Here is a 17271-nt window from a genome sequence, read left to right as displayed (position 1 = left end):
GAATTTAATTACTGCTCTTTCCCACCATTATGTATACATACATATATGTATGTGTTGGTGGGTAAGCTCATAATTAAAATGTCCAGTGTCCATTTACTCCCCTTACCCCCAAAAAATGATTTGAGAGTTGGTGTTTTGTGCTCATTTGGTCTTGAACTTAAAATTGAGGGTGTTGGGGGAAGGGAGAAGTTGACCAGCCTGCACCCCATCTCAGCCATTTTCATATATCATACACACACACACACACACACACACACACACACATGTCTCTATATATATATATGTATATATGTATATATGTCCAGTGTCCATTTACTCCCCTTACCCCAAAAAATGAATTGAGAGTTGGTGCTTTGTGCTCATTTGGTCTTGAACTTAAAATTGAGGGTGTTGGGGGGAATGGAGAAGTTGACCAGCCTGCACCCCATCTCAGCCATTTTCATATATCATACACACACACACACACACACACACATGTCTCTATATATATATGTGTATATATGTATAAATGTCCAGTGTCCATTTACTCCCCTTACCCCAAAAAATGAATTGAGAGTTGGTGTTTTGTGCTCATTTGGTCTTAAACTTAAAATTGAGGGTGTTGGGGGGAATGGAGAAGTTGACCAGCCTGCACCCCATCTCAGCCATTTTCATATATCATACACACACACACACACACACACACACACACACATGTCTCTATATATATATATGTATATATGTATATATGTCCAGTGTCCATTTACTCCCCTTACCCCAAAAAATGAATTGAGAGTTGGTGCTTTGTGCTCATTTGGTCTTGAACTTAAAATTGAGGGTGTTGGGGGGAATGGAGAAGTTGACCAGCCTGCACCCCATCTCAGCCATTTTCATATATCATACACACACACACACACACACACATGTCTCTATATATATATGTGTATATATGTATAAATGTCCAGTGTCCATTTACTCCCCTTACCCCAAAAAATGAATTGAGAGTTGGTGTTTTGTGCTCATTTGGTCTTAAACTTAAAATTGAGGGTGTTGGGGGGAATGGAGAAGTTGACCAGCCTGCACCCCATCTCAGCCATTTTCATATATCATACACACACACACACACACACACACACACACACACACACATGTCTATATATATATATATATGTATGTATGTATGTATATATAATGGTTGTCAGCTGTCGATTGCTGGGTGCGCAGAAAGAAGACAATCCAAGAAACAAAAAACTTGACATGTTAATGCCTTGTTTGGTGGCAACAAAAACTTTCAACGTGCATAGCTAAGCATTGGAGATTACAGTAGTATTGGTGGAGCAGTTGGAATTGAATTTGAAGGTACTAAGGATCGATACTTCAAATTTGACACCCAATCTCCTACTGTAAACAACATATATATATATATATATATGTACGTATATATATATATATATGTAAATATAAGTAATTTTAAAAGGGGAAATGATCTTAAACATTTATTTCCAATGGTCCAAACAGTTTCATTAGTTTTGGTATTTTACGAGGTACTTTCTACAATTAATTTAGATTTCTTTCGTTAAACAATTTATAGTGATCTATCATATATATATATATATATATATTCCTGCACAGATACGTATATTTATACGCATTATAATTAAATGGGTTGTGGGTGTGTGTATATATATACACACATATACATGTAGGTAACATGTACTTTATTTGTGATTTCTTAATATTTAATTGGATCGAGAATCCTACATCTAATGCTTTAATAGTATTAAATTAAATTAAATTAAATTTGTACTCTGTCCACATTTAATTCTCATAAATTTATTACGAAACATAGGTAGTAATTATATATATAAAAAAAAAACACACACACAAAATTATAATTTTGTTAAAATATTTAATAATAATATATTTTAAATTATAAATGTAATGTAATATTTAATATAAATAAATAATAAATTATTTTATAAATAGAAAATAATTAAAATTAATTAATTATAAGGTGGAACTTACTATAAATAGTAACATGAAATTATGTCTTCCCAATAATTAAATTGATTGATTAATTGGTGGGTCACAATTGTAGTGCATGAAAAATTCCTTTTTTAACTCGATCTCACGTCCATAAGTTTGTGTTCATGGCTTTCACCAACTTATATATATATATATATATATATATATATGTTTGTAGAAATATGAGCCATGAACTTTTGTGGGTTCGTTTTCAAAATCGAAATAATTGTGTTTAAATTGCTGAAAATCTTTTGTAAGTTCATCACAAAATCATTTCTGAAAAAAAAAAAAAAAGATTGCCAAATTATATGTAAAAACTATGTGGTCCGTTCAACTTTAATCAAAGCAAATCTTTTTGGCTGCGTTATTAGGTGAAGAACAGTTTCTTCTTTATTAAGTTCTGGTTTCTTGGTAGTCTTATTTCATGCAAGAAAGTCAAATGGGGTTGGAACTAGGGTTTTTATTGCTCCATTCAACAGAAAAATCTCTAGTCACCCCACCCAGTTGATCAATCATGTTCATCCTCAAGTTGGCCTACACTGGTCTCTGTCTGTTGGTGTGTATATATATGTATATGTAAATGCACACACACACACACGCATCTGTGTATTAATAATATATGTTTTTGCAGGTAGACATTTTGTGCATGCAAAAGAAAAGACATTTTTGTACTGTAATTTCTTATTTTTCTGAAGGAAATTTTCAGCTCACCAAATTGAATTGTAATACTCAATCCGGGAGAATAGACTAATTATTATCTAACTATGGAGTAAAGAGAAATTGTATTTGTATCTTGTAAAATTTAATTAATCAATAACTATATATAGCTCGGATTTAATTGAAAATTTCGATCAAATTCACTGTGATTCAATCAAATCAAAAAAGTTTAGTTGAAGATTTCTTACTTTCTGTTCAACAGGAAAAGAAAGTTGAAGGTGTGATTTGAGGAACCTTTACAATGATGCTGGTAGATGTAGACGAAGCATGAGTTGTCATAGATTACCAGTTTGGACGGGTAAGATTTAATCAGAGAAGGTTTGATCTAACGGCCAAAAGTTCCTACTCCAACTGCTGCATTCATGTCGCCATTAATGACATACCAGTTGTAGTATCAGAAGCTCTTAAATTCGGTGGAGAGCTTGGTTCCTTGTGGAAATTAAAGCTACTAGTACATGTTTATACATTCAGAAGTTCTACTGTTGCTGTATAATATATTCTTCAAAAGTATAATTACACATACATATATACACATACATCCGCACTAATACGCATATAAATCTCTATCTAGCTATAGTACAAACTGTATGTGTATATATTAAGAGTTGTTTACACACAAACCAAGGCCAACCAGTGAAAGCCAGGTAGAGGGTATTGAAGCAGAGAAGGAGATTGTTTCTGTGTGCTTTATCTGCTGCTTATCAATGGCTTTTGGTAGGACAGTGAAGCTGCTTCTGTTTATGGTTCTATGTCTCCTCACCATTCTCTCTTCCTCTCAAGGTCTTCTCTCTTCTCTATTTTCCCCAAAGGGTTTCTAATTCTCTCTTCTTCTCTCATCTTTATGGTTTACATGGCTAATTTTCAGTTCATGAAGGGATCAGAATGCAAAACTCATGGTTTCTTTTTTTTTTTTTCTCTCTCTCTCTCTTGATTTAGAATATACCAGTGGTGAAATTTTGTTAGTGATTTGCGTCATTTTTCATGGCTTCTCTTTTGGGTTTTCTGGAAATTTAAACTTATAATGCGGGTTCTTCTCAAATTCTCATTTCACACACAAAGCCAACCAGAATCAACCAAGATTGATGAACTGAGAAAATGGGTGCAGGTGAGAAGGAAGTGTACGAATACAAATACCCATTTATAAAAAGGGCGAGCTCATTTTCACCATCATCATCATCATCATCGTTCTCGTCAAAAGGTGGAGATAATGCATATGATTACATAATAGTGGGAGGTGGAACAGCTGGGTGTCCTCTGGCAGCTACTCTCTCGCAAAATTTCAGTGTGTTATTGTTGGAGAGAGGAGGTGTTCCATTCACAAATGCAAACGTCTCCTTCCTCAAAAACTTCCACATTGGCTTGGCGGACACTTCACCAACTTCTGCATCACAAGCCTTTGTCTCTACAGATGGTGTCATAAATGCAAGGGCTAGGGTTTTGGGCGGTGGGTCGAGCATCAATGCTGGCTTCTACTCCAGATCAGGTCATCGGTATGTCATTTATTTCAATAACCCATATACATACTTGTATTATCATTATTTGCTTTTTGTATTTACACATGATTAGAAAATTTTTAGTACCTGGGAGTTAAATAACAAAATATTTTTGGCCATCAACCTGTAAGCTTCTAGTATGTTCCCTTAATCATCATAGCTCTTATACACACACACATATAATATGTGGGTTTATTAAGACGTGATGTGAGTTGTAGTTATGAATGATGAAGTGGCGATAGCAAACTAATATTGGATCCGGAACCACTAATACTCACCCCTAACAATGGGAGAAGTCATAAAGATCAACGGTTGTTGTTATTTTTCTGATTTTAGTCTTAACGGTCCTGATTTAGACCTACTTCAGTGGTCACCCATTAAAACGATTCATGAGAAAGTTCATTTGCTGATACGTTGAATAGACCCTCTTATTTTTTCTTATATACTCTTTTTTCCCCCAAAAGAAAAAATCTCTGCAAATCTGCTCCTAACTGTTTTTCTTCTTTCCATTTTTCCAGAAATGGAAGGAAAAGAACTATTGGGTGCATATTTATAATAGATGGGTCTAAATATGCAAACGAGTCATTTAAGAAATGGTTTAGTCTCCTTTATAGACAAGTCCATTTCTTCCTATCATACCAACTAAACATCTTCCCTGTAACTATGATGAGGGAGAATATTAACATGCCAAGTTTTAACTTATTGATAGTGTATAACTTGAACCCTAACATGTACTTCATTAGTTTGGGATTAAGGTATTGTGTGGTAGAGACTAAATGGGTTATGTGTGTTGGGTTACACAAACTCTAGTCCAGATTTTACAAATGCACTGTAATCTTTCACCTTTCGTCCATAGGAACTATTACTTTTAACCAAATGTTTTTGTTACTTGTTGAAGCCTTGAATTGTGGCATTCGTGGGGTTTAAGAATGGTGACTTGGTAATTTCTTTTACGGTTGAGATTCTTTTACTGAACTTTAATGCCAAAGAAAGTCATGAATGAAGATCGAGTCATTCAACTTTCACCTGGAAAACCAGAAGTTTATCACTAAACATGTTGGTTTCTAAATGTGGGTAATTATCAAGATTGGTTTGCATTTCCAGTTTTTACACGAAAAATTTCAGATTCTGAACTTGATCTTTACTCTTGACATCAATTATCCATGCATTACGGCCCCAGTAAATATAAAATTTACAATTTCACTGTTGGTTAAACATGCATTCTCTTAGCATTTTGCAGGTTTATCAAGAGCGTAGGATGGGACAGAAAGCTAGTAAATGAGTCATACCCATGGGTTGAAAGTCAGATTGTTTACCAGCCTAAGCTTGCTCTTTGGCAGAAAGCAGTGAGAGATGGCCTTTTGGATGTTGGTGTCAGACCTTTCAATGGATTCACATATGATCATAAATATGGAACCAAGATTGGTGGAACCATCTTTGATAGGTTTGGTCGGCGTCATAGTGCTGCTGAGCTACTCAGTTATGCTAATCCTCAGAGGCTCACTGTCTTGATCTATGCATCAGTTCAACGAATTATCTTTGACACATCGGGTATACATATAAAGTTTTGTTAATAAGCATCAAATATGATCATGGATAAAGGAATGTGGCAGATTTTGTTATCAATGCATGATTTGGGCATGTTCATGTTTCAACTGAAGATAAGGTAGTGTCTCTGATGCAGGGAAGAGGCCAAGGGCTGTGGGAGCCATATTCAAAGATGAAAATGGCAAACAGCATCAAGCATTGCTAAGGAATACGCCGGGCAGTGAAGTGATTTTGTCCTGCGGAGCAATTGGTACACCTCAGTTGCTGATGCTAAGCGGCATTGGACCCAAAAAAGAGCTTGAAAAGTTCAACATTTCAATGGTACTTGACAATGAATATGTCGGAAAAGGTATGGCTGATAACCCAATGAACTCGGTTTTCATCCCCTCTAAACGGCCACTGGAGCAATCCCTTATACAAACTGTGGGTATCACCAATAAGGGTGTGTACATTGAAGCAAGCAGCGGATTTGGGCAGTCCTCTGAAAGCATTCACTGTCACCATGGCATCATGTCAGCAGAGGTAAACAACAAATAATAAGCATTTTCCTACTAAAAAGGAGACTCTTTTCCTATATGGGCAATTAATCGACCTATACCTGGATAATATGCTTAGTTTCTTTCACAATCCAGTCAAAAAATATCAAACCATATAGAGGGGTAAATGCTACTGCCATTCTTTTACCATCTTGTGGCTCTTAAGCCTATTTTTCATCTGGTAAAAACTTGGAACAGATGCTGAACCAACTAATACATAATATCAAGTAGTTATCCAAATATGCAGCTTACCGTGGTGATATTAGAAATGAATCATAACATGGCTTAAGACAAATTTATGTATAATAAGCTGAATAAATGGGTTGCGTTAGAGGTCACGTTTGCTTAAGTTTCAATCTTTCTTTCTCATGGATAATAATTTCGTGATAAATCCCTGCAGCTTGGGCAGCTCTCTACCATTCCTCCCAAACAAAGAACACCTGAGGCAATTCAAGCTTACATCAAAGGGAAGAAAGACCTACCACATGAAGCATTCAGGGGAGGTTTCATTCTGGAAAAGGTTGCCAACCCGTTGTCCACAGGTCATCTCAAGTTGATCACAACGAATGTCGAAGATAACCCTTCGGTCGCCTTCAATTACTTCAGCCACCCACTTGATCTTCAACGATGTGTTGATGGGATTCGCCTTGCTGCAAAGATTGTTCAGTCAGAGCACTTCACAAACTACACACAATGTGATAAGCAAACGGTTGAAAGGCTGCTTAACTTGAGTGTCAAGGCAAATGTTAACTTCATACCTAGGCATACCAACGACACCAGATCCATAGAGCAGTTCTGCAAAGACACTGTCATCACAATTTGGCATTATCATGGCGGGTGTCATGTAGGCCTAGTTGTCAACCATGACCTTAAGGTCCTCGGTGTCCCCAGGCTCCGCATTGTTGATCCCTCAACGTTTAAGCAGTCACCAGGGACTAATCCTCAAGCCACTATAATGATGATGGGCAGGTAACTTACTGAGATATATGATAAACTCGCTTGGTAAAGTAATTCTAAATCGGTTCGTTTTGTTCAATTTCGTTCAGTAAATAGATCAAAATAAAGAAAACATTGCAATAAATAATGTATGTGAAAATATTTGCATTTCATATGCAGGTACATGGGAGTGAAGATTTTGAGAGAGAGACTAGGAAAAGCAGCTGGTGTGTGATTTTAAGGACTACTGGCAGTATTAGTTTGTAGCAGTGGAAATGTAATATAGTTAGGTTAATTTTTAGGGAGCACTTTATAAAAGTATGTAGAAATTGGCTTGCCAAGAGAACTCAGTGTCTCCACCGGTTTGTATTTGTGATATATATATATATATTTGTTGTTATAAACAACTAGTGTCCTTGTTCTTGCTAGGAGAACTCGAAAAAGAAAATATTGATGTATTAATTTTACCATGTTCTATGTCCTCTGTGAACATGCAAAGAGAAGGGAGGAGACATGAGAAGGTTTGACGTCTACTGAGATGTATTTTTTGGGGAATATTATTTATATATATATTATGTATGTATTAAGCTTTTCTGAGTGCATGTATCTTGTTCTTGGCAGCAATTATTGAAGCTTATTACATGGTCTTTCTTTTTCGTGGGAAGGAGGGGAAAAATTTAACAATAAATAGATTAAACACTGGAAAGAAACATAATACATGCACTTACAGCGGGTTGATTTTGGAATTATTTGTAAAGAAACAGACTACTCAATGTTCTTAATGGCTCACACCAGCAACATGAGTATGTATCTTCAAATTACGGGAAGCCCCTCAAGATTTGGTTTGACATACAAAAAACTTCCTGCTTCACCAACTTTACACCCCAACTTAAGGTTGTAAATTTATATGATTAAACAACAGAAAAATCTACTAGAAAAGTAAAGGACATTGAGCTGAAATCTTACCTGCACGAAGAGAGCAAACCCTAAAACAACTGCTCCCATCTTGAAAAGGTGTTGGTTCAATGTTATTGCAGACAAAAACCTTAGTGAGTATATCTGCTACTTGTTCACTACTTCTAACGTGTTATGTTTTCAATGCACCACCTTGTATTTTTTTTCCAAATAAAAGTGGCAGTCCAGTTCTATAGGGGATCTGAATAGGAAGAGATATCTGACAGATTACTTGTTTACTCTTTCTAGTAGTGTTTATCAGCTGGAATTGAAAACTTTGTAAGCTACAGTTGTTTTGTCTACCACAATGACTAAAATACATGGCTATAACAGAAGTAGTAAAAGATGATATTTGGTTACAGAGTTTGGTGAGTGATCTTGCGTTGACACAAAAAAAATCTTTAGTATTTTATGATAGTCAAAGTATCATCATATATCTAACTAAAAAACTGATATACCATGAACGGGATAAGCACCACATCCTTGTACAAAATTATCAAGAAGGATCCAATTGTCAATTTTGGTGCTTTTGGATCCCTGTATGTACTTTTGAGCTGAATCACCGCTTTGAAGGAGACGATGCAGAATTTTATCAACTACACTTACTCCTTTTCTACCAGAGAGCTTGGTGTTGGTTGTCAGCAGATTATCATTCATAGGTTCACAAAGCTGTGAATAAGCAGGATTTGCTTCAGCATCTTTGTTGAATGACATATTGGAAGAGGGGTTAGCTGAAGGAAGAGAGGAGATAGGGTTTTTCCGCAGGCCCTCTTCCTCTTTAGGCTTCCTTTTCTTCTCATTATTCAATAATGGCGTCGTTTAGAGAGTAGGAGCTGGGTTTGAATGGATCCATGCCTGGGTGCTCCAGACCTGGCTGGGTTTTTGGCTTTCTTCTTGTTTTCTTCTTCTCTTTTTCAGCCTCTTTTTCCTCTTTTCTTCAAGCATCAAATTTAACTCATAACTTAATTTTAACTCAAAATTTATTATAAATTTAAGTAATAAGATAAAAATTCAACACATCCAATGAGTATCAAGAACAATAGATTTCCACATTTTCAATTCATATCAAGAAAAGACATTACATTTCACAGAGAAGATTACATTGTTGTTACAAACAACTAATTCTTTAATATAGAGGAATACCAAGAATTGAACCAAAATGAGCTCAGGAATGCACCACTAAAACCAGGCTGCCCCAGTTTTTCAATGCCCTCAATTCACATAATATTAACACAGCAACCACAGCTATATTTTAGGTTTCATCAACATCTATGCCAGACTTGCTTGAAGAGAAGAAATTGAGACTCCCCTGCGTTGATCTTAATGTGATCCTTCCCACAAGTTGAATGAAAACCCATGCTCACTCTTGCTGCCTCTAGAAAAACTTCTTAGTCTCTGCCAAAACTGCCTTCTTCGACCTGGTCTCAAGGGTCCAGAACGGGAATGCCTCCTAGATGTTCCTGCTTCATGCTCCTCAGGTTCTACTGACATACTCAGAAAATCTGATGCTGATAATGCTGTCCCGGTATCATGACTAAAACGATAGGCATATATAGGGAGAAAAGTCTGTGAAACTTCCACAAGCTCACCTGAAAGTTTATTAGCATCGCTATCTATATTGATGGAAACTTCCTCTTGGCTACAGTCTATTGATACTAGCTCCTTCATTTCATCGAATTCATTGCAAACTAGCTTTAAGGCTTGGACAACTTCACCCATAAAGGGACGATGAGATACTTCAGGCTGCACACACATTGATGCAATTGCTGCTACTTTGGCAATGCTGTCATATGAGATGCTAGACTTTATAGCCGGATCAATTATTAGTTCTAAACCCTCTTTACTTGTGAGGAGTGGGCGGCCCCATGCAACAAGGTTTTCTTGGCCTGGTGGCTGTGATAAGTCCACAGGTTTTCTACCTGTCAAGAGCTCAAGGAGGACGACACCATAGCTGTATACATCACTTTTCACTAGAAGATGGCCAGTCATTGCATATTCTGGAGCTAAATAGCTGTTAAAGTAAGAAATTTGATTAGAACAATGCTTAAATTGAAGAAAGCCAAAAGAACAAAGAAGCATCCACATAAAAAGAACCTGAATCTATATAATGTTAGTGAGGTATTGTTCAACTGGAGCATTTACTTGTGCTCCAAAGGGATAGAGGTGTCTCAACAAGTTCATTTAGGTTATTAATCACGATCATATCCAAAGAGTTTCTTTTCCTTAAGTATGTTGATAGAGAAGTTCGTACCCAAAAGTTCCCATTACGTGTGTTGAGATGTGTTTGTTTCCTTCATCCAATGCAGTTCTAGCCAATCCAAAATCTGAAACTTTAGGTGTAAAATCGTTTTCTAACAAGATATTGCTGGATTTAAAATCCCGATGGATAACTCGGGGGCTCGAGTCTTCATGCAAATAGGCCAAGCCTCGAGCTGCACCAAGGGCAATTTTCATTCGAGCACTCCAGTCAAGTGGACCAGTCTTTTTGTCAACACCTGAAAGCATACAGGTGAAATTCAAAAACAAGGAGTAAGTGAGGACAATAACTTTATTTCTTTTCTCTTCTCATATTTACTTGAGTATACCATGTAAATGAGAGTCCACACTTCCATTGGGGACAAGTTCATAGACTAGGCAACGAGTATGTTCTGTGCAAATACCAATCAGTTTAACTAAATTTCTGTGATGCAGACGGCTAAGCATCTCAATTTCTGCCAAGAACTCCCGGCCTCCATGATGATCTTCTCTCTTAAGAACCTTCACGGCCACCTCTCTTCCATCATCTAGAATTGCTCGGTAGACAATTCCAAAACCTCCCTCTCCTATTTTCCTTGAGGCATCAAAGTTATTGGTGGCTCTTTCTATATCATTTATGGTGAAGGTCTTAGCTGTTCCTGTATATGCCAATGTACCAGAACTGCAAGACATTGACGCCGAGCTGGACATGCTTCCATGTGTCAGAGACCTACCAGCTCCTGCTGAATTTGGACAGTTGTTTAGCACAAAAGTAAATTCTGCATAAACTTAAAGATCAAAGAACAAATATGACTGATATTGTGAAGAACGATGATAATCTTAAATATTGGTGTGGCAAGAGAAACGGAAACGAAGACAAAACAGAAACAGGTATAATGACAAAAGTTTGGCGGTGGGATATAGTTCTGGATAAAACATTCACTTGAGCTGGAAACTTTGTTTGGAATTACATGGGATATCTTATAACTTTTTGAAATGCAAAAGGAAAAGCAACTAGCCACCATTATCACAGTACCTGAAACCAAGTGTCCTTTACTGCACAGATCAATGTAAAAACCAAGTTTGTAAAAACATAAACAGAATAGATTAGAAGTAGCAAAGCGCCTTTTAATTGAATGGAAATTAGCTTACCTGATGGTTTTGCAGGGAAGGATACTAAACTCTGTGGAATTTGGTCATCTTGAACAGAACAAGCTCGAAATTTAAAATAAAGAAGGGTAGCAATCCCCAAACATAAAAGAAAGCTAGTGAAAGAAGACAGCACAATCACAGCAATCATACTTCCACTAAGCCTGTCTCTTTTTCTCCTTGACACATCAACTCCTAAAGGTTTTATTGCTTGCCCACCAATGGTCTGGCCATGGTTGGGCCCTTCATCTGTAGTAGAAATGCTTGATGGAACTGAAGGTGGAGATGGGGGAAGACCTATATGAGGCAATTAAGAATAAATGAAAGTCAGGAAAGAACCAGGCAACAATTTCTGTAGACAAATTATTGTAACAAAAACACTTCTGTAACCTGGATAGCGGACATATACAACTTCATAGGCGCCAAAAAGGGAAGACCTGATGAAAACGTCCCCATGCCAAAATTTCTTGTAAATTAAAAATGCAGTAGCATCATCAAATTTCACCCCTCTTGGTACAAGGTTAATGAGGACTGTGCTTCCTTCTAGCTGCTGACCTGCTGCATTTGCTCCCATAATCCGAACTTGGCTGTGGTTCAGTTCAACACTAGATGCAATTTCATTAGCCAGCTCCGAAACCAAAGGGAAGAATGCATATATTGCAACTCCAAGGCGGATTTTAACTTGAATAGGCCACACACAGCCACATGGAGACCCAGGAGGTGTATATGTTAGTGGCTCTGTGCATGCCACCGATGCACAATCTACAAGTAGGATTATTTACAATTATTCTTCTTCACCATGAAAAGTTAACCAGTATATTAAATAAAAATTGTGCATGCTACATAAATTCTAGATTTGTAAATAATAAATATGTACCTTCATTAGGCGGTGGAGGTGGCAGACTCATAATTAGTAATGGTGGTGGCGCCTTCATCTTCTTTAGGGAAGAAGAAGCCAAAGGAGAAATTGTAGGAGGAAGAATTGGCACTAGTAACATACATAAAATTAAACATAACAATTATTTGTAATCAGTAAGGACTCTTAGAATAAGTAAAACACATAAATACCGGTTGTTCCATACTGTTAAATTGACTAGATTCAGTTGGTGATGACATTGGTGCAGGCGCACCCCACATTGGAAAAGGAGGTTGAGAAGGGGAAACTGAACCTGTGGATATTGAAGCATTAGAGAAGGTATCATGACTTTGAGGTTAAGAGCATAGGAACAATGATGAGGCAAACCTCGGTGCCGGTAAATATGTGGAGTCAGATAAGATGGTGCAGAAGCAGAACTCCTGGACTTGTTCTTTGCAGCATGCTGTTTATGAACTAAGACCGGGGGTGAAGAGACAGGACCACGGAGCTGTTTCTTTGTAGGAGCCACAGAAGATGTAGTAGAAGGTGCGAGGGCGATACTTGACGGCCTTGTGGCACGATGTGGGTGGAAGGCTACAACAAAAGAAGATCTTGTTTGTAGGTCTTGGCACGAAACTTAAATCTCATTTGGTACATGAAAAATTTTTCTAACTTTTATTTCCTAAATTCATATGTATTTATGCAAGTCTTTTTTACAAAAGAATGTAAGAGTTGCATAATTCTGAGATAATCAAGAGTACAAACAAGATAATTTTCTAGAGAACACTAAAAAGATTTTAGGATTTTCTAATTTCATCACCATATGAAGCCTTTACCTTTAGCTGGAAATTTGTCCACTGATGATGGGAAGTATGATTCCCTCTTTGGAGAAGTAGGAAATATATTTCCATGCCAGGTCCAGCCAGAGCTGGGAGGGGGTCGAATTGGAGAGAAGGCAGAGTCTAAGCATCACATGGAAACAGATGAAACAACATTCAGTTTGAGAATATTAGATAACCAATTGTGATGAAAAGAATTGTGTGAGTAGATTCCTTAGCCTTAAATTTTTAAGAGCAAGGAAATGTGTATGTCAATGGTCTAAAAGTTTTGAAAGGATAAAGGTAGTGGCACTTAAGAAGATCAGCAAGCTCTCATGCAACTAGAGATGTGCAATCTGATTGATGGTCAATATGGAGGAACGTTTTTCAAAGTTTACCTGGTAGAACTTGTGGTGGTTGTCCAGGGCGGATGGGTTGGACAGAAGATGATTTCCATGAGAAACTCCATGGTTCTGCTACAACTGTTACATCACTATTAGATCAAAATAAAGAAAATAGAGAAAAACACAAAACAAAACTTTTAAGCATTACTAGCCTTTTAGCAGTGCGATTAACAAACTAATTTGAGAATTCCATATTGGGGAAAACAAAAAGGTAGGATTAGCAGGAGTCAATCTCTTGCCAGAGTAGTTCTCAACAATCTTCTTCAGGAAAAAGGGTAATGACAGAATTTCAAGGCTGAATGGACTTGATACACCTATTTGTAGCGAAAATGTATAGAAATATAGCGATAGATCATTCCAAAGTAAGGCTGCTGAGGGCATTTTAAATATCATATAATTTTGTATGAGAATCTAATATTGTTCGTCAGGAAACACTAGCACAACCAAAATATCCAAATAAGAGGACAAACATCTCGATGATTAGAAACAGAATGAAGAGAATTATTCACTTCAATAGCTTAGAAGAGAAGGAAAAAAAGGAATTTTTCCTCTTCAATTACTATTTTTTTCAAGTATGTGTCCATATTCTGTCATCAGTTAATGATACGAACATTAGTTCGAATTCCATGAGGGTGAAAATTTAGCTGGATGAACTCTTTATATAATCATTAAAGTCAAACATCAGTTTAGTTTATATACGGCAAGTGAAGAAAGGATTTCAACTTAGATTACATTAATACTAGAAATCCATACACTAGCATCTACCATTAAGTAGGTTCTGGTTTTCTTCATATTGTTACCTCATAGGAGACAGGCTGAAGGTTAATGAGGAAAAATAGAATACAACATAAGTATAAAAGAAAAGTAGGGGAAAACATAGTTTAGGAAACAAAGAGGGTAAAAGTCTTGAAAAGGTAAGTGATGGAAATTTCAGTCTTTATACAGGAAAAAGGAGACAAGTGGAGGTGACAAAATTGAAGTGGACATAAGATATGATTGGAGCAATTAAACTTGTTGGTTCCGAAAAATTCACTCACTCCTTCCACAAACAATTGGGTGTCGGTTTATCATGGAGCTCAGGAAAAGGTGCCCATTTTTTTGGGTTATCACAAACACCACCAAACAAGGCAGAAGAAAGCAAAGATTAGTCATAATAGAAATCAAAGGTGATGTCGGATTAACAAGCAAAGTAAAAGCTACCATAGATTCCATATAAATCATAGACATACTAACAACATGACCCAAACTAGAATTCCAAATTTCCACCAGCAATTTGGTTATGAAAACTTCACAGCGATATAAGAAGCGATCATCAAATGCAGATTCTCAAACCCTGAAAAACCCTTCGTTTAGACTATGATTGGGAAGAAAAAACAAACCCAGATCTTCAAATTAACTCCCATTCACAAATTTAGAAGAAAAACGATGAAAACCCATTTCAGTGCAAGGAAAGTAGTGTAGAGTACTGAAATGGAAAACCAATTATACCTCTAGATCCATCATCTGACAAAGCACTGATGATTACACAAAAGAAGAGAGCAAACTGCAGCAGCAACTCCATATTTTGGTAACTACAACTCAGGCCGGAAGATCTCCCATGTCTGGCCGAACCAGAACAGTGGAAGAAGATGGTAATGGAGAGAAACAAGCGCAGTGATAGGTTGATCTTTGAGGAGATGCAGACCCAGAAACAGTAATGAGAAACAGAAGAGCAGAGTTAGGTGGGGAAGAAAACCAAAATTAACCTAAGCAAATAAGCAGCAAACAGTGAGCAGTGACAGTGGGTTGACAACGGACAACACTGATTTATGAAGCCAAACACAGGAACAGTTAAAGAATTAGAGTTGGTAGGGAAGAGAAGAGAGAGGAAGATTGCCCAGAAAAAGAATTATTGTTTGGAATCTTTTTGATATGTGGGTCGAAAGTTGGTATAATCTTTGAATTCCATGACATAGATTGCTTCACTTCTCTTTCCGCTAATTACTTTGAATTATGAAATGATTAAAATCAAATATCAGCAGTCATGTCTGATCTTACCATTATAATATATATATATATATATATATATATATATTACGAGTTAGTTTACACAGTGGTATCTTGAGTCATCGTAATTATTATTTCTCTAAACGATATTTAATTGAACTTCTGTTCTTCATGATTATGGTCGTAAAATACTCAATCATTCGTCCTATTTACTTATTTCTGTATTTATTTTCCTTCTTATGATTAACATTAATACAGCTTTTTAATATATTAAATTGATATTTATATACATATACATATATATGTTCTTAAAATAGGCAGCCAAATCTAGCATGCAGATACTGTCTCCATATCCATATAAAAAAAAAAATCACCGTCAACCATTTTATTTCAAAGAAATAGAGATAATTAACAGAGTTGATTAAGGGCTTAACTGTGTCGGTTAAGTGATTAAGCATTCATAAGCTGCGGATTTTGTAAACCTACCATTTAAGATTGGCTCAATCTCTTACCATAATCGACTAATCCTTAACTACGAACGTAACTAATATATATCTTTCACCGACCGACAGTTTATAATATACTCACAAAATAACGAGTTTTATATTCTTATTAATATTTGAATTTATGACATTCAAGTAAATTACAAAACTATATGCTTTGTCAAGATCGAATTATTTATCTTATTATAATATTACATTAATATCTTTATTTATTTATGTACTATCAGATTTTATAAACCTACCACTTAAGATTGGCCCAATCTCTTACTATAATCGCTTAATCATTAACTACGAACATAATTAATATATGTCTCTCACCGACCGACAGTTTATAATACACTCACAAAATAACGAGTTTTATATTCTTACTAATATTTGGATTTCTGACATTCAAGTAAATTACAAAACTATATGCTCTATCAAGATCGAATTATTTATTTTATTATAATAGTACATTAATATCTTTGTTTATTTATATACTATCACATTTTGTAAGCTTACTATTTAAGATTGGCCCAATCTCTTACCATAATCGCCTAATCCTTAACTACGAACGTAATTAATATATGTCTCTCACCGACCGACAGTTTATAATACATTCACAAAATAACGAATTTTATATTCTTATTAATATTTGAATTTATGACATTCAAGTAAATTACAAAACTATATACTTAGTCAAGATCGAATTATTTATCTTATTATAATATTACATTAATATTTTTATTTATTTATGTATTGTCTTATAAATATTAATACTATAAATTTATATATATATTTATTAAATTGGTCAAATATTTCGATAAATCACAGTAAAAAAAAAATGATTTGTTTTATCTACTTGACAAAGTAAATAAAACATTTTAATTAGGATAACTAAATTTGACTTATTTACATATAATTATTTATACATATATACTACTTTGACATATGTATTGAAACTATATAAGCCTATTTAAGTTTATGTCTAAATAAACCTTGTGAGTTAATACTATCAAATCTTTTAACAACCACAATTACAATAAGTGGGTTTGCTCTCTTCTAGCATATAGTGTATGATTATAATATAATGTATGATTATAATATAATGTATGATTATAATATAATGTATGATTATTAAATCTTATCCACC

At 35.6% G+C, this 17271-nt stretch overlaps 2 protein-coding genes across 3 annotated transcripts; one reads left to right on the top strand and one right to left on the bottom strand.

The window, feature by feature from the left end:
• Positions 1–2428: 2428 nt before the first annotated feature.
• On the top strand, positions 2429–7824 carry HTH (Glucose-methanol-choline (GMC) oxidoreductase family protein). The gene is made up of 7 exons (XM_022034563.2): positions 2429–2560; positions 2924–3501; positions 3827–4211; positions 5455–5765; positions 5899–6284; positions 6699–7267; positions 7415–7824. The coding sequence occupies exons 2-7, from the start codon at positions 3426–3428 to the stop codon at positions 7467–7469; spliced, it is 1782 nt and encodes a 593-aa protein (XP_021890255.1). The 5' UTR covers positions 2429–2560; positions 2924–3425; the 3' UTR covers positions 7470–7824.
• Positions 7825–9212: 1388 nt separating this feature from the next.
• LOC110808911 (receptor-like serine/threonine-protein kinase ALE2) lies at positions 9213–15630 on the bottom strand. Of its 2 annotated transcripts, none has more exons than XM_022034550.2 (11): positions 15139–15630; positions 13645–13728; positions 13265–13390; positions 12816–13022; positions 12655–12741; positions 12450–12560; positions 11963–12334; positions 11576–11869; positions 10774–11166; positions 10440–10683; positions 9213–10199 (listed from the first exon to the last, which is right to left on the bottom strand). In XM_022034550.2, exons 1-11 carry the CDS (start codon positions 15209–15211, stop codon positions 9509–9511), a joined length of 2682 nt encoding a protein of 893 aa, XP_021890242.1. In that variant the 5' UTR covers positions 15212–15630; the 3' UTR covers positions 9213–9508. The 2 variants fall into 2 exon arrangements, with proteins under 2 accessions (XP_021890242.1, XP_021890243.1); XM_022034551.2 differs by having other exon boundaries at positions 10774–11163.
• Positions 15631–17271: the final 1641 nt, after the last annotated feature.

This window comes from Carica papaya, chromosome 4, assembly GCF_054855325.1.
Source record: "Carica papaya isolate Zhongbai chromosome 4, ASM5485532v1, whole genome shotgun sequence".
In the NCBI taxonomy this organism is placed as follows: domain Eukaryota; kingdom Viridiplantae; phylum Streptophyta; class Magnoliopsida; order Brassicales; family Caricaceae; genus Carica; species Carica papaya.
The sequence above is the reverse complement of the archived record's forward strand: the minus strand, read 5'-3'. Positions and strand labels throughout refer to the sequence as shown.